This window comes from Canis lupus, chromosome 9 (genome assembly GCF_048164855.1).
Source record: "Canis lupus baileyi chromosome 9, mCanLup2.hap1, whole genome shotgun sequence".
NCBI lineage: Eukaryota > Metazoa > Chordata > Mammalia > Carnivora > Canidae > Canis > Canis lupus.
Genome location: NC_132846.1, coordinates 36,927,867 through 36,955,127, shown reverse-complemented (window position 1 = coordinate 36,955,127; position 27,261 = coordinate 36,927,867). Strand labels below are relative to the sequence as shown.

General features: G+C 34.6%; 1 protein-coding gene across 1 annotated transcript in view; it reads left to right on the top strand.

Moving 5' to 3' along the window:
- C9H14orf39 (chromosome 9 C14orf39 homolog) overlaps window positions 1-17,568 on the top strand; it is an 81,723-nt gene extending 64,155 nt beyond the window's left edge. Inside the window, exon 18 of the mRNA XM_072838820.1 lies at window positions 17,429-17,568. Within this exon, the coding sequence (XP_072694921.1) occupies window positions 17,429-17,553 (125 nt within the window). The 3' untranslated portion in view covers window positions 17,554-17,568. The remainder of the gene's footprint in view (window positions 1-17,428) is intronic.
- Window positions 17,569-27,261: the final 9,693 nt, after the last annotated feature.

Below are 27,261 nucleotides of genomic sequence, written 5' to 3'. Positions count from 1 at the left end.
ACCTCCACACAGTTTTCCAGAGTGGCTGCATCAGTTCACATTCCCACAAATAGTGCAAAAGGGTTCCTCTTTCTCCACATCCTATCCAACATTTGTTGTTTCCTGTCTTGTTAATTTTTCACCATTCTCACTGGGGAGAGAGGTGGTATCTCATTGTGGTTTTGATTTGTATTTCCCTGATGGCCAGTGATGCGGAGCATTTTCTCATGTGCTTGTTTGCCATGTCTATGTCCTCCTCTGTGAAATTTCTGTTCATATCTTTTGCCCATTTCATGATTGGATTGTTTGTTTCTTTGCTGTTGAATTTAATAAGTTCTTTATGTATCTTGGATATCAGCCCTTTATCTGATAGGTCATTTGGAAATATCTTCTCCCATTCTGTAGGTTGTCTTTTAGTTTTGTTGACTGTTTCTTTTGCTGTGCAGAAGCTTTTTATCTTGATTAAGTCACAATAATTCATTTTTGCTTTTGTTTCTCTTGCCTTCATGGATGTATCTTGCAAGAAGTTGCTGTGGCCAAGTTCAAAAAGGGTGTTGCCTGTGTTCTCCTCTAGGATTTTGATGGAATCTTGTCTCACATTTAGATCTTTCATCCATTTTGAGTTTATCTTTGTGTATTATGTAAGAGAATGGTTTAGTTTCATTCTTCTGCATTTGGATGTCCAATTTTCCTAGCACCATTTATTGAAGAGACTGTCTTTTTTCCAGTGGATAGTCTTTCCTGCTTTGTCAAATATTAGTTGACCATAAAGTTGAGGGTCCACTTCTGGATTCTCTATTCTGCTCCATTGATCTATATGTCTGTTTTTGTGCCTGTACCACACTGTCTTGATGATCACAGCTTTGTAGTACAACCTGATATCTGACATTGTGATGCCTCCAGCTATGGTTTTCTTTTTTTAATATTCCCCTGGCTATTCGGGGTCTTTTCTGATTCCACACAAATCTTAAGATGATTTGTTCCAACTCTCTGAAGAAAGTCCATGGTATTTTGATAGGGATTGTATTGAATGTGTAAATTGCCCTGGGTAACATTGATATTTTTACAATATTAATTCTGCCAATCCATGAGCATGGAATATTTTTCCATCTCTTTGTGTCTTCCTCAATTTCTTTCAGAAGTGTTCTGTAGTTTTTAGGGTATAGATCCTTTACCTCTTTGGTTAGGTTTATTCCAGAAGTGTTCTGTAGTTTTTAGGGTATAGATCCTTTACCTCTTTCATTAGGTTTATTCCTAGGTATCTTATGCTTTTGGGTGCAATTGTAAATGGGATTGACTCCTTCATTTCTCTTTCTTCAGTCTTATTGTTAGTGTATAGAAATGCCACTGACTTCTGGGCATTGATTGTGTATCCTGCCACACTGCTGAATTGCTATATGAGTTCTAGCAATCTTGGGGTGGAGTCTTTTGAGTTTTCTAGGTACAATATCATGTCATCTGTGAAGAGGGAGAGTTTGACTTCTTTGCCAGTTTGAATGCCTTTTGTTTATTTTTGTTGCCTGATTGCTGAGGCTAGGACTTCCAGTACTATGTTGAATAGCAGTGGTGAGAGTGGACATCCCTGTCATGTTCCAGATCTTAGGGGAAAGGCTTCCAGTGTTTCCCCATTGAGAATGATATTTGCTGTGGGCTTTTTGTAGATGGCTTTTAAGATGCTGAGGAATGTTCCCTCTATCCCTACACTCTGAAGAGTTTTGATCAGGAATGGATGCTGTATTTTGTCAAATGCTTCCTCTGCATCTATTGAGAGGATCATATGGTTCTTGTTTTTTCTCTTGTTGATATGATCTATCACATTTATTGCTTTACGAGTGTTGAACCAGCCTTGCTCCCGGAGATAAATCCCACTTGGTCATGATGAACAATCTTCTTAATGTATTGTTGGATCCTTTTGGCTAGTATCTTGGTGAGAATTTTTGCATCTGTGTTCATCAGGGATATTGGTCTGTAATTCTCCTTTTTGGTGGGGTCTTTGTCTGGTTTTGGTGAAACTGGCCTCATAGAACAAGTTTGGAAGTACTCCATCTCTTTCTATCTTTCTGAACAGCTTTAGTAGAATAGGTATGGTTTCTTCTTTAAATGTTTGATAGAATTCCCCTGGGAAGCCATCTGGCCCTGGACTTTTGTGTCTTGGGAGGTTTTTGATGACTGCTTCAATTTCCTCCCTGGTTATCGGCCTGTTCAGGTTTTCAATTTCTTCCTGTTCCAGTTTTGGTATTTTGTGGTCTTCCAGAAATGCGTCCGTTTCTTCTAGATTGCCTAATTTATTGGCGTATAGCTGCTCATAATAAGTTTTTAAAATCGTTTGTATTTCCTTGGTATTGGTGGTGATTTCTCCTTTCTCATTCATGATTTTATTATTTTGAGTCTTTTCTTCTTTTTAATAAGGCTGGCTAATGGCTTATCTATCTTAATAATTCTTTCAAAGAACCAACTCCTGGTTTTGTTTATCTGTTCCACAGTTCTTCTGGTCTCTATTTCATTGAGTTCTGCTCGAATCTTTATTAACTGTCTTCTTCTGCTGGGTGAAAGTTTTATTTGCTGTTCCTTCTCCAGCTCCTTTAGGTGCAAGGTTAGCTTTGTATTTGAGTTCTTTCCAGTTTTTGAATGGATGCTTGTATTGTGATGTATTTCCCTCTTAGGACTGCTTTTGCTGTATCCCAAAGATTTTGAATGGTTGTATCTTCATTCGGTCTTTCATTCTTGATACTGATAATTTGTAGTCTGTTTGTCAGTCTCTGTCATTTTGGCTGACAGAGGTTTATCAGTGTTACTGGTTTTTTTCCCTCTAGAACTACCTTTTGGTTTCATTGATTTTTCTCTATTTTTCTGTTTTCAATTTTATTAGTTTATAAAACTTTTTAAATTATTTCCTTCCTTCCATTTGCTATGGCTTTAATTTTCTTTTATTCTTTTAGTTTTTTTAAAGTGGAAGCTTATATTACCGATTTGAAGCTATTCTTCTTTTCTCAAAAGGAGTTAATGCTATAACATTTCTTCTAAGCTCTGCTTTAGCTATCTCCATCAAATTTTGATATTTTATTTTTATTTTCACTTAGGTAAAATTATGTTTATATTTCCTATTGGACTTTCTTTTTGACCCATGGATATTTAAAAGTTTAATTTCCATACATTTAGAAAATTTTAATTATCTGTATGTTGTTGATTTCTAGTTTAACTTCATTGTGGCCCAAGAAAAACTTTGTATGATTTCTTTCTTTCCTTTCTTTCTTCCTTTCTGATGCAAAAAGTGCTTTTACAGCATGGGGACAGGATCTGTGGGTAGAAAGAGCTGTGATTGTAAGGTGTGACTGATTCTATATTTTTAGGTTGGAGATGGTTAAAGATAAGGGAATTCTCTAAAGCGATTTTTGTACTTTAGAGAAGACTTACAGGATCCTGGAAGTCTGGCTATTATCAAGCTAAGGTTGCTTTTAGTGTCTTGAAAAGCATTAACTTTAAGGCAGCTGTGAGTCCCTTGAGAAATGTCACACTCTACATACCTCAGGTATTTATCAAAGGGCTGCAACTTATAAGGAAATGTAATTTTATCTGCATTTCTCTTGCCTTTGTTCTCCTCATTTTCACCCCTGAACAATTTTGACCCTTAAATCTTTAAGGTTGTTGAAGGTGGGAGGTCTTATCTTCTGTAACTTCTTCCTGCTGAAAAGGGCATAGAGATGTCCCTACCTATGGGTCAAATTTGATCATTTGGGGAATTTATATATAGAAGTTATGAAAGACAGAGGCAGCCAAATCTAGGGTAGACAACACATATCAATCTCCCTGAGTAGAAAGGATCATGTGTCGGCTTGAAGTCATGGCAGTGAAGGAGTCTCAGCTCCAGGTGGAGAGACACTGGAAAAGATAATAAAATAAAGGTTAATATTATTATGAGAAAGGTATGTCTGAGTGACTCAGTTGGTTAAGCGCCCCACTCTTGATTTTTACTCAGGTCATGATCTCAGGGTTGTGAGATAGAGCCCCATGTGGGGCCCCATGCTGATGAGAAGCCTGCTTAAAATTCTCCCATTCCCTGTCCCTATGCCCCTCCTCTCCCTGCACACACTTTCTCTCTCTCTCTCAAAAAGTAAATATATATGTGTATGTGGTGTGTGTGTGTGTGTGTGTGTGTGTGTGTGTATAAAATTAGGAGATAAGCCCAATAAGAAGACCTTTGATGGTTATCCAAAATCTTCCACCAGTCCTGGAATTTAACCAATAATTAAAGGAGAGGGAAGGATCATGTAAAGCACTAGTTTGAGTGTTTATATCTTTTATCAATCTTGTTACATGATTTATTTCTTTTCTTTTAAAATTGTTACAGTTTTTTTATGACCAAGAATATATCTTGGTAAATGTTCTATGTATAGTTGGGAAGAAAGTACATTCTGCTATTTCAAGGTGGAATTATTCTAAAAATATCAGGCCAGATTGGCTGATAGTGTTGTTTACGTAATCTGTATTTTTTTCCATTTGTATTTTTTTTTAAAGATTCATTTATTTGAGAGAAAGTGTGTGTGTGAATGACAGGGAGGGGCAGAGGGAAAGAGTGTGTCTTAAGCAGACTACAGGCATTGTGTTTTTGAAGTGCTGTTGTTAAATATTCCCATATTTAGGATTATATCTCCTTAGAGAATTGACTCACCTATCGTTACACAATGCCCCTCTGAAGTTAACTTTGATGTTAATATAACTTTGTTTTGATTAATGTTTATATGGGATGTCTTTCACCATCTTATGACTTCAAATTATTTATGTCTTCATGTTGCATTTCTTTGTAGACAACACATAGTTGGGTTATACTTATTTATTTAATCTGATAATCTTTTTATTGGTATGTTTATATTTAATGTCATTATTGATTGTTGTATTAAATCCTACAATCTGGATGTTTATTTGTTCCATGTGTTCTTATTTGTTTCTCATTTCCTATGCCTTTTCTTGAGATAACTGAACATTTTTTACAATTTCCTTGTATTTCTTCTGTTGGACTATTTTGCATGCCTCCTTATAATTTTTTTTTTTTTGCTGTTTATATCTTAATCAGAGTATACCTTTAAATACTATTATACCACTTAAAGTGTAGTGTAATTAGGTTTTGATGGTCTATTTGTAATTCCACCTTTTCATCCTTAGGCTATTGTGTTCACATGTTTTACTTTTATATATGCTATAACACACAATAATATATCCCTACTATTTTTACATTAGCCAGTTAGCTTTTGCATCAAATGATGGAAAATAATTTAATTTTACCAACTGTTTTTCAATTTACAGTGCTCTTCTTCCTTTGTGTAAGTCCAGCTTTCTGTCTTGTATCATATTCCTTCTGCCTGAAGAATTTCCTTAATCATTTCTTAGAGAATATGTCTGCTGACAAACAACTTTTGCTTTTCTTTGGAAGTCTTTGTTGCTTACTTATTTTTGAAAGATATCCTCACTGGATATCAAATTCTGGATTGCTAGGAGTTATCCCCTCCCACGCCGCCACCCCCTCCTTGGCACTTCAAAGATGTCACTCAATGATTTTCTGATTTGCATGGTTTCTGAATAGAAATCTACTGTAGGGCAGCCCGGGTGGCTCAGCGGTTTGACACTGCCTTCAGCCCAGGGTGTGATCTGGAGATCCCAGATCGAGTCCCGTGTCGGGCTTCCTGCATGGAGCCTGTTTCTCCCTCTGCCCGTGTCTCTGCCTCTCTCTCTCTCTCTCTCTCTCTCTCTGTGTGTGTGTGTGTCTCTCATGAATAAATAAATAAAATCTTAAAAAAAAAAGAAATCTGCTGTAATTCTTATCTTTGTTCTCTGGAGGTAATGTCTTTTTTCTCTGGGTGCCTCTAGGATTTTCTCTTTGTTTTTTGTTTTCAGAAGTTGGAATATGATATACTTAGGAATTTTTTGTTTGTTGAGCATTTATCCTTCTTGGAATTCTCTAAGATTCTCTTGAGTTTGTTGTTGGACATTACTTTTGGAAAATTTTTAGGCATTGTTTCTTCAAACATTTCTTTTGCTCTGTTCTCCCTCTCCTTTTCTTCTGGGATTTCATTTATGTGTGTGTTAAACCTTTTTATATTGTCCACAGCTTGCAGATACTCTCTTTTTTCTTTGTTTTATTAGTGTATTTTCTGTAGACCTATCCTCAAATTCACTGATTCCTTCTTCTGTTGTGTCAAACCTACTGATGAACCCATCAAAGGCATTTTTCATCTTTGCTACTTTATTTTTCTTCTCTAACATTTCCATTTGATTCTTATAGTTTCCATTTCTTTGCTATAATTACCCATCTAATCTTGCATGTTGTTTATGTTTTAGAGTCTTTAACATATGATTCACTGTTAAATTCCCTAACATACTGTTCAATATCTATGTCCTATCTGAGTCTGATTCTGATGATTGCTTTGTTTCTTTATTTTTTCCTTTTCGTATACTTCCTTTTTTTTTTGCTCAAAGCTGAGCATCTTGTTTAAGATAGGAGTGGCTAAGGGAAATAAGTTTTTATGCATCCAAGTGGAACACTTTTCTTTTTGCTATACCTTTAGTGTGGTGGTTTTAGTTAAACTAATTAGGAGTTTGGCTTGGTTTAAGATTTGTTGTTGATATTGTTACCTTCAGTTCACCTCAGGTGTCAATTCATCTAGTGAAATCCTGTGTTTAGGCTATTAATTTATTTTATAGAGAGTGTTTTCCTTCAACACCTGCTCCACCCTCAGCTTTAGATCTTTTCTTTGTGTGGTTCTCCAGAAGAATCTCATTACCCTATAATATTAACTTGGTTGTAGTGAGTAAAGGAAGGGAGAGCATTCTCCATCATTATGATTAAGCATCATCATAGTCAGGCCCTATGTCCCTGAGTCTCAGAAGTATGGTCTTCTTCTTCCTGTCTCTGGCATAATTTTGAGCCCGGCACATATTTCTGGCCCTTCCCTAATTGTAGAGATTTTCCCCTTTCTTTTCCCCCTCCTCGGCTGCAGTGGATTTTGCCACTTATAAAGTGACAGTATTTGTTTCACATCCACCCACAGATGAAGGTGTATAGGGGAGATAAAGGTAAAGTTACTAGCAGTTTTGTGCCTGTCTTGCAGTAGCTAATGTTCTTCCCCAGTTCCATATTACAAGGGAGATTTCTCAGGACTCTCTGAGACTTTGCCATGAGGACCTGGTCAGTTGTGGAGTAAAAGCCTGCAAGACAGTGTGAACTCCCATGTGGCTTAATTCTTGCCTATAAATACCCAGTTGATGAGTATTTGCCAATTTCCATCAATTTGTCAATTTGTCTGAATTCCTTATACAAGTGTCTAGCTGCATCTTGCCCAGTTAAGCTAGTGCTTGTATCTGGTGTCTCCATGCAGGTCCCTGTCTGTATTTAGATTTTGATCAGTTGGTTGCCCTCAGAACTTTGATAAGTTCAAGAAAAGTTGTAAATTTGGTGTTTGTCCAGCTTTTTTGGTTGTTGTTGTAAAGTTAGGAGTAATGCTCCTTCCCAGCTCCCTTTATCCCTGAGTGGAAATTGGGAGAAACAATAAGTTGTATTTTCAAAGTTTGTCAGTTTCATCTAAGTTGTTGAATTTGTTAGTATAAAGTTCTTTTTTTTAAGATTTTATTTTTAGGTAATCTCTACGCCTAGAGTGGGACTTGAACTTACAGCCTAGAAATCAAGGATCACATGCTCCACCAACTGAGCCAGTCAGGTGCTCCATATAAAGTTCTTTATAACATTTTCTTACTATCCTTTCAGTATCTGTAGTGATAATCCATGTTTCATTCCTCATATGGGCAATTTCTATTCTTTCTCTTTTTTATCAGTTCAACTTTGGGCTTATCAATTTTGTTGATGTTTTGAAGAAACAACTTTTTTTTTTTAAGATTTTATTTTTAAGTAATCTCTACACTCAAAATGGAGCTTGAATATATAATCCTAAAATCAAGAAATTCATGCTATATTATTGACTGAGCCATCCAGGTGCCCCTCAACGAGCCAACTTTTGACTGACTTTGTTCATTTCTCTATTGTTTTCTATGTTGTTGTATTCTGCTTTTTCTTATTTTATTACTTCTACTTAATTTGGTTTTTTTTTAAAAAAAGATTTTATTTATTTGAGGAAGAAAGAGTGAGAGAGCACAGGCAGGGAGGAGGGGCAGAGGGAGAGGGAGAAACAGACTCCCCACTGAGCAAGGAACCCAATGTGGGGCTCAATTCCAGGACCCTGGGATCATGACCTGAGCCAAAGGCAAATACTTAACCAACTGAGCCACCCAGCTGCCCCTTTTTCTAACTTTTAAAGACACAACCATGAATCATTGATTTTCTTTCTTTCTTTTTTATAATGTAATAAGCATTTAAAGCTATAAATTTATTTCTAAGCACTCCTTCTAGCTACATCCCAGAAAATCTTATGTGGTATATTTTCATTTTTATTTAGTTCAAAATAGTTCCTAAATGTCTCTTGTAATTTCTACATTGACCTATGAATTGTTTAAAAGTACTGTATTTAACTTCCAAGTATTTGGGAGTTTTGAAATATTTTTTTGTTAATATCTAATTTAATTCTATTGGGATCATTCAGAATATGATTTCTATTCGTTTAAATTTGACACTTATGTGAACTCACATATAGTCTACCTTTGTAAACAAAATATGTGTACTTAAAAAGAATGTGTGTTTGACAGTTGTTGTGTGAAGTATGGTAGTCTATAAAATACCAGGTAGGCCAAGGTAGTGGATCATTTTTATCAATTGCTGAGAAAGGGCTATTAAAAACTATGACTGTGGGGCACCTGGGTGGCTCAGTTGGTTAAGTGTGTGCCTTCAGCTCAGGTCATGATCCCAGAGTCCTGGGATTGTCCCACATTGAGCTCCTTGCTCAGCAGGGAGCCTGCTTCTCCCTCTCCTCCCCACTTGTGCCCTCTTTTGCTATCTCTCTCACACACACAGAAATAAATAAATAAATAAAAACTTTTTTTTAAAGCCATAATTGTGTTTTTGTTTTTCCCTTTAATTTTGTCTCTTTTTGTTTCATATATTTTGAAACATTGTCACTAAGTTTATATGCATTATGATTGTTATATCTTCCAGATGAACTGAAACTATTTTTTTTATTTTTAATTTTTTTAATTTTTTTTTTTTATTTTTTATTTATGATAGGCACACAGTGAGAGAGAGAGAGGCAGAGACACAGGCAGAGGGAGAAGCAGGCTCCATGCACCGGGAGCCTGACGTGGGATTCGATCCCGGGTCTCCAGGATCACGCCCTGGGCCAAAGGCAGGCGCTAAACCGCTGCGCCACCCAGGGATCCCGAATTGAAACTATTATTATGAAATCTCTCCCTTTATCTCTACTAATATTCTTTCTTAACTTCTATTTTATATTATATTAACATAGCCCCTCTAGCCTTCTTATTATTCCATAATATATTTTTTCTATCCATTTATTTTCAGTCCATTTGTGTCTTTATATTTAAAGCATATCTCTCGCAGATAGCAGATGTTTGGCTTTTTCTTTTAAATTCATTGTAATAATCTCTGTACATACTCCCTTTCAAAGTTCCACATTAAAAAAATAAAAAATTGAAAAAATTGAAAAGTTCCAAATTACATTTTGGCTTTTGTCTCAGAATGACTCCTACCTTAATTGCAAGGGAAGCTGAGAAATGTGGATTTTAGGGGAGAATGTTACTCAGGGTTTTATTACTAAGGAAAGAGAGGTGACTGGATATTGAGAAGCAATTAAACATATAGTATCTTCCTGGATATATTCCTTCTATGGTCAAGTACTTTCTCAAGAGTAATTTCCAGGATTGTCCTTGAACAATAAACTTTCTGAGGCTTTTTAGGTCTGGTAACATCTTTATTTTCCTCTTTCACTTATTTTTAAAAATTAAATTTATTTTTCTAAAGATAACATATTACCATGAGCACACACACAGATACACACACATGCACACACATACAAAGGTAAACAGTGAAAATTCTCCTTATCCCTGTCTCCTCTATGTTTCCTACAGTCTTCATTTGTAAACATTGTTATTTGGGTTTTTTTTTCTATTCTTCTAAGGTTTTTATGCATAAAAAAAGAATAAGGCCATTCTTATTTTCCCTTGTTTCACACTTAAGACACATTATAAGATATATTATATTGTACCTTTCTTTTCCCACTTAATTTATATCAAAGATCTTTGATTTTGCATTTATATAAAAGTTGGACTAGATACAACCATTTTTAAAAAGATTTTATTTATTTATTCATGAGAGACATAGAGAGAGAAGCAGAGACATATGCAGAGGGAGAGGCAGGCTCCTTGCAGGGAGCCTGATGTGGGACTCGATCCTGGGACTTCAGGATCATGACCTGAGCCAAAGGCAGATGCTCAACCACTGAGCCACCCAGGCACCCCATAGATACAATCATTTTTAGGAATAATTTTTGAAAACTATTTGTATAAGGGAGTGGAGGTGAAGGAAATATTTAGGGGCCAGCTAACCTGCCTGTACTTCTCAACTGCTCAACAGACCCAGATGTTTCCCTTCCTTTTCCCATCAACATGTTGCCACCACCATGAGGGTAAGATAAAGGGACATACCTAAAAACTTGCCAACAACATTAGCTCCCAAAAGTGCATCATGTGATGGCTAATTTTATGTGCTTACATAATAGGGCCACAGAGTGCCCAATTTTCTGGGTGTTTTTATGAGGGTGTTTCTGGGTGATATGAACATTGGAATAAGTAGACTAAGAAAAGCATATTGCCATCGGCAGTATGGGTAGGACTCATCTAATCCATTGAGATCCTGAATAGAACAGAAAGGCTGTAAGAGACTTGACTCTCTCCTTGACTGTCTTTAGGCTGGGGCAAAAGTCTTTTGCCTTTGGACTCAGACTCAGACTGGAACTTATACCATTGCCTTTCCTGCTTCTCAGATCTTCACACACGTATTAGAACTATACTGTTGTTTCTTCTGAGCCTCCAGCTTTCCTACTTCAGATCTTAGGACTTCTCAGACTCCATAATCTAGAGCTGATTCTTTATAATCAATCAATTTATCAATCAGTCTTTGAAATATATAAAATTTTCATATTTCTCTGGAGAACTCTGGCTGATACAAGTGTTCGGCCTAATGGTCCTTATATAAGTTTTGACAGATATCTCACCTTTTCTCCAGTTTTGTAATGCCTTTAGTTTTAGGTTTGAGGAGAGACCCAATGTTCACTTGCCATTTTTGTTTTATACTCTTGTTTGGCTTTTATTGCATTTTTAAAGATATCCCGTTTTTGCTTTTAGTTTTGTTTATCCATTGTTTTTTTTTTAGATTCCACATATGAGTGGCATCATATGGTATTTGTGTTTCTCAATCTGACTTATTTCACTTAGCATAATACCCTTTAGGCCCATCCATGTTGTGTCAAATGGCACAATCTCATCCTTTTTAATGACTACATAATATTCCTGTGTGTGTGTGTGTGTGTGTGTGTTTGTTCAATTCAGTGTAAATAATAAGGAAACCCACCATTTAACTGACCTTGCTCTTTTTGAGTGTTCTGTTAGATTTTTAAGAGTGTAATTTAGACCAAATTTAAAGCTCAGAGAAATGAAACAATTTTCTACTTGTATATTGTAGCATTAATATACCTTAGCATAGTCAGGGAATAAGATATAAATACTACCGACTAGAACATATTGAAATGTGTAGACTTATAGTATAAAAAGCATAAAAGATAGTAAACTCAAAGAACTAATAAATAGAGAGATACTCCATGTTCATGGGTAGAAAGACTCAATATTATCAAGATGTTAGTTCTTTCCAACTTGATTTAAAGATTCAATTCAATTGCAGTCAACCTCAACAAATTATTCTGTAGATATCAAAAAGATTATTCTAAAGTTTATATCGAGAGGCAGAAGACCCAGTGTAGCCAACACAATATAGAAGAAAAAGTTGGATGACTACAGACTACAAGACTTAGTATACAGCTCCAGTAATCAAGACAGTGTATTGTTGATGAAAGAACAAATAGATCAATGGAATGGAATAGAGAACTCAGAGACCTACACAAGTTCATTCAATTGATCTTTGATAAAGGAACAAAGGCAATACAATGGAGTAAAGATAGTCTTTTCAAAAATGATGCTGGAACAACTGAACATCCACGTACCAAAAAGTGAATCTAGATACAGAACTTCTACTCTTCACAAAAATAAAATGGGTCACATAAATGTAAATATAAAATACAAATCTATGAAGTTCTTAGAAAATTACATAGAAGATAATCTAGATGATGTAGGCTTTGGTGATGACTTTTATTTCTTTTTTTTTTTTTAAGATTCATTTATTATTAGAGAGTGTGTGTGAGGTGGGGAAGGGGCGGAGTGAGAGAGAGACAAACAGAGTTGGGAGCCCAATGCAGGGCTTGATCCTAGGACTCCAAGATCATGACCTGAACTGAAATCAAGAGCTGGATGCTTAACCCACCAGCCACCCAGGCAACCCAATGACTTTTTTCTAGTCATTAGTATAATACTAAGGCACAATATATGAAAGAAATAACTGATAAGCTGAACTTCATTAAAATTAAAATTTTATGCTTTGCAAAAGACACAGTCAAGAGAATAATAAGAAGACACGGATCGGAGGAAAATATTTGCAAAAGACACAAAAGAGATTGTTATCTATAACATACAAAAATTCTTAAAACTCATCAATAAGAAAAAAAACCCCTCAACAGTAAGAAAACAAACCACTCAATTTAAAAATGGGCCACAGACCTAAGCAAACACCTCATCAAAGAAGATATACAGATGACAAATAAGCATATAAAAAGTTGCTCCACAACATACACCATCAGAAAAATGCAAGTTAAAACAAAGAGATACCACTGCACATCTATCAGAGGGCCAAACCCAGAACATTGACAACACCAAATGCTACCAATAATGTAGAGCAATAAGAATTCTCACTCATGGCTGATGGGAATGCAAAATGTTAGAGCTATTTTGGAAGACAGTTTGGCATTTTCTTAAGAAACTAAGCATGCTCTTATCACATGTTCTAGCTATGGTGCTTCTTATATTTACCCAAAGGAGATGAAAACATATCCACACAGAAACCTGCATACAGATGTCTATAGGAGCTTTATTCATGATTGCCAAAACTTGGAAGCAACCAATACGTTCTTCAGTAGGTGAGTGGGTAAACTGTGGTACACCCAGACAATAGACCATTATTCAGGGTTAAAAAGAAATATGTTATCAAGCTACGAAAGGACATGGAGGAAACTTTTTTTCTTAAAGATTTTTTTAATTTATTCGTGAGAGACAGAGAGAGGCAGAGACACAGGCAGAGGGAGAAGTAGGCTCCTCACAGGGAGCCGGATGTGGGACTTGATTCCCGGACCCAGGATCACGCCCTGAGCCAAAGGCAGACACTCAACCGCTGAGCCACCCAGGCATCCCAGACATGGAGGAAACTTAAATGCATATTACTAAGTGAAAGAAGCCAATCTGCAAAGACTACATACTATATGATTATAACTACTTGACATTCTGGAAAAGGTAAAACTACAGAGACAGGAAAAAGGTCAGTGGTTATGAGGTATTAAGAGGAAGGGAGGAGTGAATAGGCAGAGTAGATGATTTTTAGGACAGTGAAAATACTCTGTATCATGCTGTAATAATGGATACGTGTTATTACAAGTTTGTCCACCATAGGATGTACAACACAAAAAGTGAACCCTAAATAACTTATAGACTTTGAGTGATAAATGATGTGTCAATGTAGGTTCATTGATTGTACAAATGTACCACTCTGGTGGTAGATATTGATAATGAGAGAGCTATGCATGTGTGGGGGTAAGGAGCTTATGGGAAATATCTACCTTTTGCTCAGTTTTGCTGTAAACCTGAAACTGCTCTAAAAAGTAAAATCTATTAAAAATCAATATAGGGAAAATTTGTACAAGACACACACACAGCTTTAAACCTTTCTACTGCTTTGCTGATGGCAGAGTTGTAAATCCTTTTTGAGTAATGGAAAATGTAAATATTAATTTTTTATTTATTGTGACAGAATTTCAGGGGCCTACACAGGTGACTGACTGGAGCTTTGATCACTGCTAGCTGATGGCCAGAGAGTGTTAGTAATTTTGAAGTGAAGAAAATTACAATTTTTAAAATAAAGTTTTTCTCATCTTTTGAAGAAATGAATGAACAAGCAATGTATAAACGTGGCTGGCATGTTGATGCTTTCTCTTTGAATTTCAATTTGCTCCGTATAACTTGCCTTAGAGGCTGAATGGCTCATTTAGAAACATTCCCATTGCCTTGCTTTTATAGTTTGCTCTTGATTTCTCCAAAGCTGACACAAGTCACATGCAATCAAATTTATATCCCTGCTGGACAGGCCTGTCCTAATATTCTCTGACTCACACCCAGGTTGTTTGCAGCGCAGCAGTTCTGCTTCTAAATACATCATTTTGTATTCTGATGTTAACATCTTGCTGAGAATTTGTCTCTTAACATTATTTCTTTAATAGTGTAACTTTTTAAAAATATTTTATTTATTCATGAAAGACACAGAGAGAGAGGCAGAGACACAGGCAGAGGGAGAAGCAGGCTCCATGCAGGGAACCCAACGTGGGACTTGATCCCGGGTCTCCGGGATCACGCCCTGGACTGAAGGTGGCACTAAACCACTGAGCCACCAGGGCTGCCCTAGTGTAACTTTTTTGATTGGAGATGAATAGGATACTCTTCTTAGAACATTCCCCTACTTTTTAGAGGGTAATTTTTCCAAAGTATCAGCTAACCTTTTAATAAGTTTTTGGTGCATTTTAGGAAGTATTCTTTTCAGGAAGAAAGTTTTTTTTTTTTTTTAAGATTTTTTATTTTTAAGTAATCTCTACACCCATTGTGAGGGCTTGAACTCACAGCTCTGAGATCAAGTGTCATGTGCTCCACAGACTGAGCCAGCTAGGCATCCCTTCATGATGGATTTGTAGTTTCAGATTGATTAATCACTAAAGAGTATAGCAGAAGGATGATGGATAGAGTATTGAATAGTAGTGGCCCTGGTGTTACTATTCAGGTTTAAACACTAGAAGATTCATGCTGAAGTGTGATCTGGGCCAATTATTTATCCTCTTTGCTTCAATTTCCTCATTTTAAAAATGGGGTTGATTGTCCTACCTATCAAGGAAGATTGTTGGGAGTATTGAAGTGTTTGATCTGGTGCTTAGCTTACAGTCAAGTGCTAGGTGATTTAATTTGTTTTAGAGATGGATGATGGAGATTTCCATGCCAAATATAGGAAAATTTGATGTTCATATTTTCAAAAATTTATTAGGAAATGCTAAATACATCAAATGATAAAGATATATTTTAAAATAACTTTCAGTTATTTCAGACCAATGATAAAAAAAAAGTATTCAGTAAGAAGGCATTTTATATTAATTCAGTTACATCATGGTCCAAATAAGTCTAAAAAATAACTATTTGTAAAAGTTATGTTTTTTCTAGCCAAGGAAGAAATAATTTTGTTATTTCCCAACACATCATGAAGGGATAACATTAAAATATTTACTCCTTAATATCAATTTTTATATTTTGCCCAGCTTTATGATTAATTGATGCCTTCTGATGATATAAAAATATTTGGATTATGCATTGAAGTTTTTTTTTTTGCATTGAAGTTTTTGATAGCTAGTAATATCTGCATCTGTTGAATTAGTCTATCACTTTCTTACTCTCTGTACTTAGTGTGTAGAAAAATAAAAGGATCTCAAAAGTAAAAATGTGGCTAACCTAATAATAATTAATGTAAGAAATACTTGTTAAGATCTACCAAGTAGGAATGATAGGCAATACACAAAACTTGCATCAATTCTTAAAATGTTCTCAGTAATGACCATAAAATGGGAATGGGTCCTGAGGCAAGAACTGGGTATTTCCAGAATGTGGAAGTCAGTATGGCCAGGGCATAGTGAGTGAGAAGGAGAAAAGAAAGGGAATATAGTAGTGTTATTTTATCTGAGCTAAACAAAAATTAATCCTCCATAACAATAGTAACATCCCTATAAGAACCTGAGTTTATTCATATATAAAACCAACCTGGTCTCCAAAACACAGTTGAGAATATAATACAAAAATTTTTATTCCTATATTCCCACGTAACACATTGAGAATAAATTATTATGAGTGTATTTCTGACAGATAGCTTAAATTAAACATGCTTAAAAAATAAAATCAGTACAACAGTATATTTTTTTCTTTGTGAGTAGAGAATTACAAGGGGGGAAGTTTCTTACCTGCTTCCATTGCTTGAAATACCACCTCTATGCTATTTACTTTTACTTATCCTCCACAACTCAGCTCAAAGACACCTCTGTGAAGCCTTCTCTGACTTCACTAAGCAGATCTCAGCACTTTTTTAAAGGTTTTTTTTTTCTTTTTTCTTTTTTTTTTTTTGGTAATCTCTGCACCCATTGTGGGGCTTGAACCCATGATCCTGAGATCAAGAGTCACATGATCTTCAACCTGAGCCAGGAACCAGGCACCGCAGATCTCAGCACTTCTTATATGCTCCAAAAATACTTTGGTTATACCTGTTACCATAGCTTTTACAACACTCATTTATTAATTACCTATTTGTAAAATTAGACTTTGTATTTTACACTGACAAGGATTATGCTCTAAAAATCTTAGTATCCCCAACTACAATGATGCATTAATCATTTTTATAATTATTGAATAATTCTCATCTTCCCCACCTGACTAAATCTAATTTGTTTGATACTACTGCCTCAGATAGAATCTAGCACAGTACCTAGCCCATGTAGGTGCTCAATAAATATTTGCTAGAAGAAAAGTGAATGGCATGAGCTAATTATGCCAATAGGCTAGTCAATCCTATGAATCAAAGACTACATGTTAATCATTTTTATGTCATCACTTTCTATCGCTACTGTTTTATAGAATATAACTTTTCTTGAGAATTTTTCTCATAATTCTAGATATGAGCTCCTTGAGAGAAGGGACTTGGCCTTTAATCTTTAATATATCCTCATTCCCTGGTTCTTAATAGGTGATCAACAAATGTTTACTAAATTACTATGTAGCATGTAGTATACACTTGGTAAATGTATGTGCAGATGATAATTTGAAAAGCATTCCTAGATATTCTTTAAAGTTATTTAAAAATACTTGAATTGAAATATTTTGTCTTAATAGATAATAGCTTGACCTAAAGTATATTCTGTTTTTTAAACAAAAAATGTATGAAGTTCTGACATTAATCAGCATTGAATTATTACATTTTCTTTAGAGAATGAACTTCAAAAAAAATTACCTCAGAAAAATTATTTGCAATCTGAAATTAACTTCAAATAGCAACCTAAAATCTAATAATTGACTTTTCTTTAAATATCTTTTTTCTTTTAAGATTTTATTTATTTGTTCATGAGAGACAGAAAGAGAGAGAGAGAGAGACAGGCAGAGGGAGAAGCAGGCTCCATGCAGGGAGTCCAACGTGGGACTCGATCCAGGGTCTCCAGGATCACGCCCTAGATTGAAGGCGGCGCTAAACCGCTGAGCCACCCGGGCTGCCTTCTTCAAATATCTTGAACAAAGTTATTTTATATCTTGACATTAAATGGCATGTTAGTTAGACTCCTCAGATGTAAGCAAAAGATATCCAACTCATAAAAGCTTAAACACAAAGAAACCATAGATTTGGCTTCAGGTCTGATTAGAACGATAGGCTTTGTTCCACCAATATACTCACTGATTCATGTCACTTTCCTAAAGAAGCCTTCCCTTTCTCCCATAAACTATTAGGCTATCTCATAACATTCTGCATACCTCCTTAATGTAACTTTACAACTTTAATTACATAAGGAATTATGTATGTACTTTAATGTATATCTGCCACTAGGCTATAGGTTCCAAAAAGTGAGAGATCAAGTTTGTCATTTTCACTGCTGTCTCTGAAATACCTAGTACAGGATTTTTCATATAATAATACTACATAAATTTTTGTTGAATAGATAATTTAAATTCTTTTTGAAAACTACTGGAATTTATAGACAGTAAAACCAAGGGAAATATGCCTCAGAAATGGTCATTCAATTTTTTATCAGATAATGAAGCAGTCTCTTCTCCCCCATATAAAAAAATTATAATTATGCAGCAAGTCTTCTTCTATATTAGGAAAAAAATTAGTCCTTTCTGGAAGGTACATGTGGCCTAAAGCAGAACAAGGATTACAAAAAATACACTGATGGATTAACTCTCTTGAGATTATACCACTGCCATTTTACTTTTAAGGATTTTCACCTATCCATACCCACAGCTACATATTCTCTGGTTTAGATAACAAGGTATAACACAAAATATGCTGTATGAGAGGAATAATTATTTTATTTACAATTTAAGATGTTTTATGATCTGTTTCTTCCTGTTTGCAAAATCAAGACTAATCTAAAATAACTATTTGAATTTCATGGGACCTTATGTGTATTTTCCTTTAGTTCTTAAAGGAAATGAACTTCAGAATTAAGATCATCAGAGACTAAGCATGGTGGTTGGATCAATTGTTAGTAGTGACATAATGTAAAACTATCTGTATTCCTGGTTTTTGTCATTTATTGCCCCTTGTTAGTTATGATGATTACTTTGACAAGGGAATGCTGAAGGCTTAGCAATTTTTTCCAGGACTTCAAATATAGTTACCTTTTCTCTGGGCTATCAATATATGAGAGATGACATTTGATGGTCAGTGCTTACTGCATCTTTGTGATTTAAGAAATAAAATTGGATGCAAATACATGTATTTTATTATAATGTTAATACGTATGGAAACGGACTCTAAGTTAAGCCAAATAAAAGGTGGAGTGATCAGTGAGGATTTATTTGAAGGATGAGAATAGTCTGTGAAATAGAAGCAAAAGCTGAACAATTGGTTTCTATGACACAAGAAGTACAATAAGGATCTATTTGGTAAACTAAGGTAAGAAGACACGTAATGAACACTCACTTCTCTACATCGTGGCAGCTCTCCTTCAGCTTCACCTTGACTTGAGTTCCAGGACAGCTGTTGCTGATAACTCATAAGACATAAGCTTTAGCCATGCCTTGCTTGTCCCGAAGTAGCAAACTGGAGGTCTGAGGGTCTTGTTAATCTTGCGCAGTGTTATAAGTAATTGCTAACATTAAAAGACTAGGACAAAGGAGAAATGACTAAATGCATTGTGGGATCTAGAATAGATCCTGTTTCAGAAAAAAAAGGATATTAGGGGAACAATTAGTGAAATTTGAAGGACTGCACATGAGTTAATAATGTGGTATTAATGTTAGTTTTCTGGTTTTAATAACAGTACTATGGTTATATAAGGTATTAACATGACTATAAGACTAAAATTATTTTTAATAAAAAGAGTATTTTTTTTTAAATTTATGATAGTCACACAGAGAGAGAGGCAGAGGCACAGGCAGAGGGAGAAGCAGGCTCCATGCACCGGGAGCCCGACGTGGGATTCGATCCCTGGTCTCCAGGACCGCGCCCTGGGCCAAAGGCAGGCGATAAGCCGCTGCGCCACCCAGGGATCCCTAATAAAAAGAGTATTAATAAAACCTCATTTCTACCTTCTCTGGAAAAATGGGAAGATCCGACAAGATTATTTTGATGGAATGAATTATTTTCTAAAAAAATAATTATCAAAATTGACTCAAAAAGAAAAATGATCATGTAACAAATTGAAAGGTTTATTAAAATTAGCCACTATAAGATTTCCCAGCCCTTAAGGGTTTTAATGGTTGTTACTATCAATCTATCAAAAACAGATAACTCATGTGCTTTTAAAAATATTTCTGATCACAGAAAAAATATGGGAACATTTGATATCATAACTGATATGAAAATCTGGCAAAAATTACACACAAAAGAAAACTATACACAATTTATGAATTAATTTGGAATAACCTCTGAATAAAATACTAACAAACAATGCCCAGAAATCTATTAAGTAAATAATTCCCATAAAAACTTTATTTTGTAAAATGCAATGATGGTTTAGTATTAGGAAAACTATTCAGCTGATTTATTATATTAATAAGTCAAAGGAATAAGATGTGTCATATTGATAGATGTCAAAAAGGCACTCATTAAAGCTCAGCATTTTTTCCTGATAAGATGCACACATACACACACATCTCCAAAAAAAAAACACAAAAAAAACTATCTCAAACTTGTAACCAACATTGTACTTAATGTAAACCCTAGAGATATTAAAGAAACAAAATAAGGATGACTGAGAAAACTGATTCTTTAATATTACTTTGGAAGCTGAAGTTTCAAACTAATCAAAGACAAAAATAAAGGAAATGACAAGCATACAAACTACAAAGCAGGATGCATCCAAAACTTTATTTTCAACTTATATGATTGATTGCCCAAGAAAATCAATGGAAAACCTATTAGAATTAATTAAAATTAATTATTATTAATAATTAATATTAATTATTAATTAATTAATAAGAAATTTTAGAATGGGAGTCATACACGAATAAAAATATGAAAATCTATGCCTCTTAAATACCATCAGTACTGGGATCCCTGGGTGGTGCAGCGGTTTGGCCCCTGCCTTTGGCCCAGGGCGCGATCCTGGAGACCCGGGATCGAATCCCACATCGGGCTCCCGGTGCATGGAGTCTGCTTCTCCCTCGGCCTATGTCTCTGCCTCTCTCTCTCTCTGTGTGTGACTATCATAAATAAATAAAAATTGAAAAAAAAATACCATCAGTAGTAACTGTTAGAAAACATAATGAGAAAAAGTACCAATCAGACATACCATTTTATAAAAATGCATAATTTTTATTATATACATTTTATTTATTTATTTTTATTATATACATTTTAATGCAGACTTTTTTCTTTTCCTCTTTTTCTTTGCTCTACTTTTTTTCCTTGTTCTACCATACCGATGTTCCCAAAACCTTTTTCTCCCCAGGTAACCCCATCAACAACCTGATTTGTACCTTTCTGTATTTTTTTCTATGCTCATGTTATCATACAAAAGTATATAAACTCATGTAAATATATACATATATTCACAAACACATAGTAGTTTTTGTCACTTTTTTTCCTTTATTAAAAAGGGACTTTGTTTCCTTACTCAACTTTGCAAGAACTCTTTCAAATCAACTGGTATATTTCTAATTCATTTTTTAATAGATGCATAATATTATATATCATAATTATTCTATCACTACCAAATTCATGGGTAGTCATCTGTTTCTGGGTTTTGCCACTAAGAACAAATTCAGTAAGTGCTTATATGTTTTTATACCCTGATGGATTTATTTCCATGGAAGAAATTCTCAGGCCTGAAATTAATGAGACTAATTAATCCCTTTATGAGAGATATTGGTCCGTAGTTTTTTGTTTGTGTTCTGTCCTTGTCTGATTTTGGTGTAACAGCAGACTTATAAAATGAGCTAGGAGGTGTTTCCTCCTCTTCCATTTTCTAGAACAGATTGTGTATAATGGGTGTTAGTCCTTTAAATGGTTTATAGAATTCTCCAGTGAGTCTACCTGGGACTAATCATTTCTTTTGGGGGAACTTTTTAATTACAAACTAAATTTCCTTAATTGTTGTAGGATTTATTGAGATTTTCCATTTCATCTTGATTGAATGCTGATAGTTTGTGATTTTTGAGGAATTGATTCATTTCTTTTATGTTTTCAAACTTATGAGCATAAAGTTGTTCACAGATGTGATGGTTAATCTTATGCGTCAATTTGGCTGAGCCGCACTGCCTAGATATTTGGCCAGACATTATTCTGGATGTTTCCATGAGGGTGTTTTTGGATGAGACTAACATTTAAATTGGTGGACTTTGGGTAAACAGATTGCCCTCCATAATGTAAATGAGCGTCATCCAATCAGTTAAAGGCCTCAATAGCATAAAGACCTCACCTGACCAAGGAGAAATACTGTACCAGATGGCTTTTAGACTTCGACTACCACATTAGCTTTTCTTGGGCCCCCTAGCCTGATTGCCTTCACTCTTGAGCTGCAACATTGGCTCTTTTCTGGGTTTTCAAGCTTGATAGCTTTAGAATTGAGCTGTAGCATTGGCTTTTCTCTGGGTTGCCAGCCTATTGGCTCACCATGCTGATTTTGGACTGCCAGTGTCCATAATCACATGAGTCAATTCCTTAAAATAAATCTCTTTCTATACATGCACATCTTATCAGTTCTGTTTCTCTGGAGAACCTAATAATTATTTCCTCCTAATGGCTGCAGGATCTGTAGTAATATTCTCTGTTTAATTGCTAGTATTGGTGGTGTGGGTCTTCACTCTTTTCATCTTTGTTGGTATCATTAGGGATTTATCAATTTATTGATTTTTTTTAAAAACCTAGCTTTAAAAAAAAAAAACCTAGCTTTTTGTTTTATTGATTTTTCTCTATTGTTTTCAATTACATTAATTTCTGCTCTTCAGTGTTTTATTCCTTCATCTTCTTTAGATTTATTTTTGTCTTCTTTTTCTAGTTTCTTGAGGTAGAAACTTAAGTTATTGATTTAAAATCTTTTTTTCTAATGTAAGTATTTAATACTCAGCACTGCTTTAGCTGCATCCCACATATTTTCATTGTTGTATTTATTTTCACTTTCACTCATTTCTATCTATTTTTAAATTTTTCTTTAAGACTTCCTCTTTGATTTATGGATTATTTAGAAGTGTATTGTTTTACTTCCAAGTGTTTGAAGAGTTTCCTAATTGTTTTTTTGTTATTTATTTCTACTTTGGCTCCATTATGGTTATAGAATATACTCTCTATTATTTCGGTTCTTTTAAGTATGTTGATATATTTTCTGTGACTCAAGATATGGTACATCTTGGTGAATGTTTTTCACGGGCACTAGAAAAAAATGTGTATTTTGCTAGGTATATTATTCTGTATATTTCAGTTAGATCTTGTTGGTTGATTGTGTTGTTCAAATCTTACATATCCTTGCTGATTTGACATCTAGTAGTTGTTTAGTAGTAATTGCTGAGAGTGGGATATTTAAGCCCCCGGTGTATAATTGTGGATTTGTTTATTTCTCCTTTTACCCTATCAGCTTTTGTTTCATGGTTTTGAGGCTCTATCATTTGGTGTATACATATTTAAGATTAAGTCTTCCTAATGGATTGGTCCTTTCATCATATGTAATGTGCCTCTTTGTGCCTTGTAATTTTTATTGTTTTGAAATCTATCTTATCTGATGTTAATATAGCCACTCCTGCTTCTTAAAAAAATAATGTTTGTATGGTATGTCTCTCTATTCTTTTACTTTATTTTTTTACAAATTAGTTTTTTATTAAAAAACATTCAAATCATTAGTTTTCTTAGTGAAGAATATTGTGCATGTTCCATTTACTTGACTTATATATTCAAATACAAATAAATTCAGAGTAAAAAGGAGGGGCACAAAATGATAGGTGCTTTGCAGAACACATAATTAGATACAATTCCTGTAAAAGTTCTTTTAATCCAAAATATTAATCACAAGTAAGGATCATTAATAATTTTCTTTATTTTTCAGGCTTATATAGAATCCTTCCTTCTAAAATGTCAACAAATGTAACCTCAAAGGCACTATATTTCAATGCTAAATAACAAGAAAAACCCTAAAAAATAAAGCTTAAAAAATAAAAATAAAACTTTCAAAATTGCTATAAGCTTGTCATAGAGAGACTTTATTGGTTTGAGATAAATTCCTTCTATACCTAATATGTTGAAAGTTTTTATCATGAAAGGGTGTTGAATTTTGCCAGATGCTTTTCCTGCATCTATTGAGATGATCATGTGGTTTTTATTCTTCATCTTATTAATGTATATCACATTAATTGATTTACAGAACTGAAAGCCTGGGGGTATTGGAAGTTCACATCACTCTCTCTTCTTTCCTCCCACTGCAGGGGAGGAGTCACAATCTCTCTCCCTGAGCTGTGCCAGGTTCAGGGGACTGATGCAGAAAAAGTGAAATTGCTCTTTTTTCCTGTTTTAGTACAGCTGATCTCAGGTTTTTTACTTATCTAGGGTTCTGCAACTTCTTAACTGAATTCTGGAGTTTTCATAAAGGTATTTCATAAATTATGTTGTTAAATCTGCATTGGTGGAGAGGTGGAAATGAGGGCTGGGACTTCCTATTCTGTCATTTTTATGTTACTTGATCTTTATTTTACTTTAAATTTACTTGTGTCATTGTATTTGAAGTGAATTTATTATATACAGCATATTTTTAGGTGTTTTCTCAGCCACTCTGTCAATTTCTGTCTTTTAATTGGTGTATTTAAGCTATTTACATTTAAGGTAATAACTGATAGGTTAAGGCTTAAGTCAGTCATTTTATTATTTTCCCTTTGTTTCTTCTGTTTGTATTTTCTTATCTTCTTGTGAGACCTTTGAACATTTTTAAGAGTGGGTTTTAAAAAAAAAAAAAGAGTGGGTTTTTTTCCATTGATGTTTGGCTGGAGCAGGACAGGTATTGCCCAGAGCTTTTCTGTTGTTAGGCCATTCAATCCTTTGGCTAGGGGAAAGATTTTTCTTGGAAGTGTTTTTGTTTTTTGCCTTTGCCTGTTCATGGAATCTTCTTCAGAAGTTTGGAATCTTCTGCAGTGCCTTATCCAGGATATGTGGAAAGCAACAAGGGAACTCAGGAACTCATCGCTATGTTGTTCCTCAAGTCCTGAGGTCCCCAAGCAGTTTACTATCTTTCAGAGTCTTCCTATCTTTGTTTGTTGTGTATGCCTAGGGTTTTTTAGTTGCAAGGAGGAGGTCCTAGGAAAAATAAAAGTTCTCCATCTTGGCAGAATTGGAATGTATATTTTTTCATAGCTCTTTCTAGATTGCTTTAGTGTGCACTCAATAGGATGTAATTGCCTCTGGCTTTGATTGATGGCAAATTCCAGTGTTAGAAAAACTTCAGAGGATATATTTATTTTCAGTACTGACAAATGAGATAATTAGGGTAATAATTATAATATGTTAGGATAACTAATATATGAACATTCCTTTTTTACAAGGATTGTTTTATTAATCTTCACTTTGGAGCACATTCAGATAACATGCACTAAATCTTTTGTCAGTATTGTGTTTGTTGGTTTACTCTGTGTGTATAACATTCAAGAAAATAAATACTCTGCTCATATTAACTCATTAGAATAGAAATATTCTAATTTTCTTTAAGATAAGAAAAATACAAGTAACAAGAACAAGAATGAAATATAGTTGTTTTACTGGATATTTGTACATATTCTCTATGAATATAAACTGTGCTTTAGTTATGCAATTGAAGTACCCAGTCAGAAGTATGGTACCTGAAATCAAGCCATGTAATGACAGAAAATGTTTCTGCATTCAATGTTTACTTTAAAATAAAACAAATTACACACACATATCTATATATCTTTGTTTCTATATCTACATATTCTAACCAAATCCATAAAATTATATGGAAAGTGCTTATTTTGCTTGAGATTCTCTTTGATACAGTGAATTTTATAGGTTAAAAAGGAAAGGAAGAAAGACTCTATTCCTAATGATTATAAAATCCATTAGATGTTTTATAACAGATGCAGTAAAAATGTGTAGAGTCACATGAAAAAACCATAAAACTTAAAAGAGACATAGAAACCTGGAATAAATGGAGAGAAATTGCTTATTCATGGATGAAAAATATATAAAGATCTTAATTCTCCTGAAATAAATCTATAAAGTAGATGGAATTATAAAATTCCAATAAGTTTTTTTCAAATAATTTAGCAACATGTTTTAAAGTTAATTTGGAAAAATAAATGGATGAGAAAACCCAAGAAACTTTTGAAACAGATGAAAACTTATTAAAAGAATATAGTTAAAAGAGTTAATAACAGTTAAAAGTTGATACTGGTATAGAAATAAATCTCAGGGAACAGAGTAGAATTATCATAAAGAACACATCTAAATTCCTGGGTAAAGAATTTAATAAATGTGGAAGGCTATGTGTTAAGGAATTCAGAGGTGAGTGATCACTAAAAATGACTATTTGAGTAGGGAAGATGTGGGATAAAGATGATCCTAAAAGATTAATCAGACAATGGTGTGAAGGTTGAAATGGCAGTGATAAAAAAACAGAAACCAGAAATTAGTTCAAATATAATTGTAATAATTGAGCTGTTTTTATGCAAAATCCAAAGAGCCACTGGAAATGGAAAAGAAAGGGCAGATGAAAACTATGAAAAAGAAAGAATTGAAGCTTTCTCGCTAATTGGCTCTGACATTAAAGGCCTCAATGATGATGCCTAGAGGAAGAAGAGCTGAAAATAATGAGGAGAGAATAAGTTCAGATTTTGTTATATCCTGCTTAAGATGGTGATGATGATTCATGAGTTTAGAAGGCAGTTGGAGATAAATGACTGAAGTTTATCCCTTTAGTGAAAGGGATAGGGCTGAGAATATTTATTTCTCACTCTTTCCACAAAAGACTGATGGATGGGGATATATATGAATTTGGAAATCATTCACTTGGAAGATGATTGGAATTTATACTTAGATTTTGAGTCACTGGTTCTATTAGGGAGAAACAATAAGCAGAAGAGAAGATAAATAGTTGAGTACTGAGTCTTAGGGACCACTCATTGTTAGAGAATAAATAAGCAGAAGAGTCAAAATGGGTAGTCAACAAAGTTAAAGGAGAATGAGGATAACGCAGTAGAATGGAAGCCAAGTGCATGGAGAGTTTCAAAGAGGAGGCTGTAGGTCGCTTTAACAGCTACAGAAAGGTAAGGGAGAATAAGGACTTAGAAGTAATAAGGACGGAATCCTGGATGGCACAGTTGGTTAGGTGTCTGGCCCTTGGTTTTGGCTGGGGTCATGATCTCAGGGTCATGATATTGAGTCTGGCTTCAGCCTCCATGCTCAGTGTGGAGTCTGCTAAAGTTTCTCTCTCTCTCTCTCTCTCTCTCTCCCTCTCTCTCTCTCCCTCTGCCCCTCCCCATGCTCACTCTCTCTCAAGTAAATAAATAAATCTTAAAAAAAAAATAAGTAATAAGGAAACCACTGATGGCTATGGAAAATATGGTTTCAACAGTGTAATGGAGGTGGAATTACAGGATGATTGCTGGGTCCTGAGGAATACTCAAAGGGTTTAGACCACAAATTAGTAGTAAATGAAAGAAGAGATTTTATTTTTACTTTTATTTTTTAAAGGATTTTACTTATTCATGAGGGACTGAGAGAGAGGC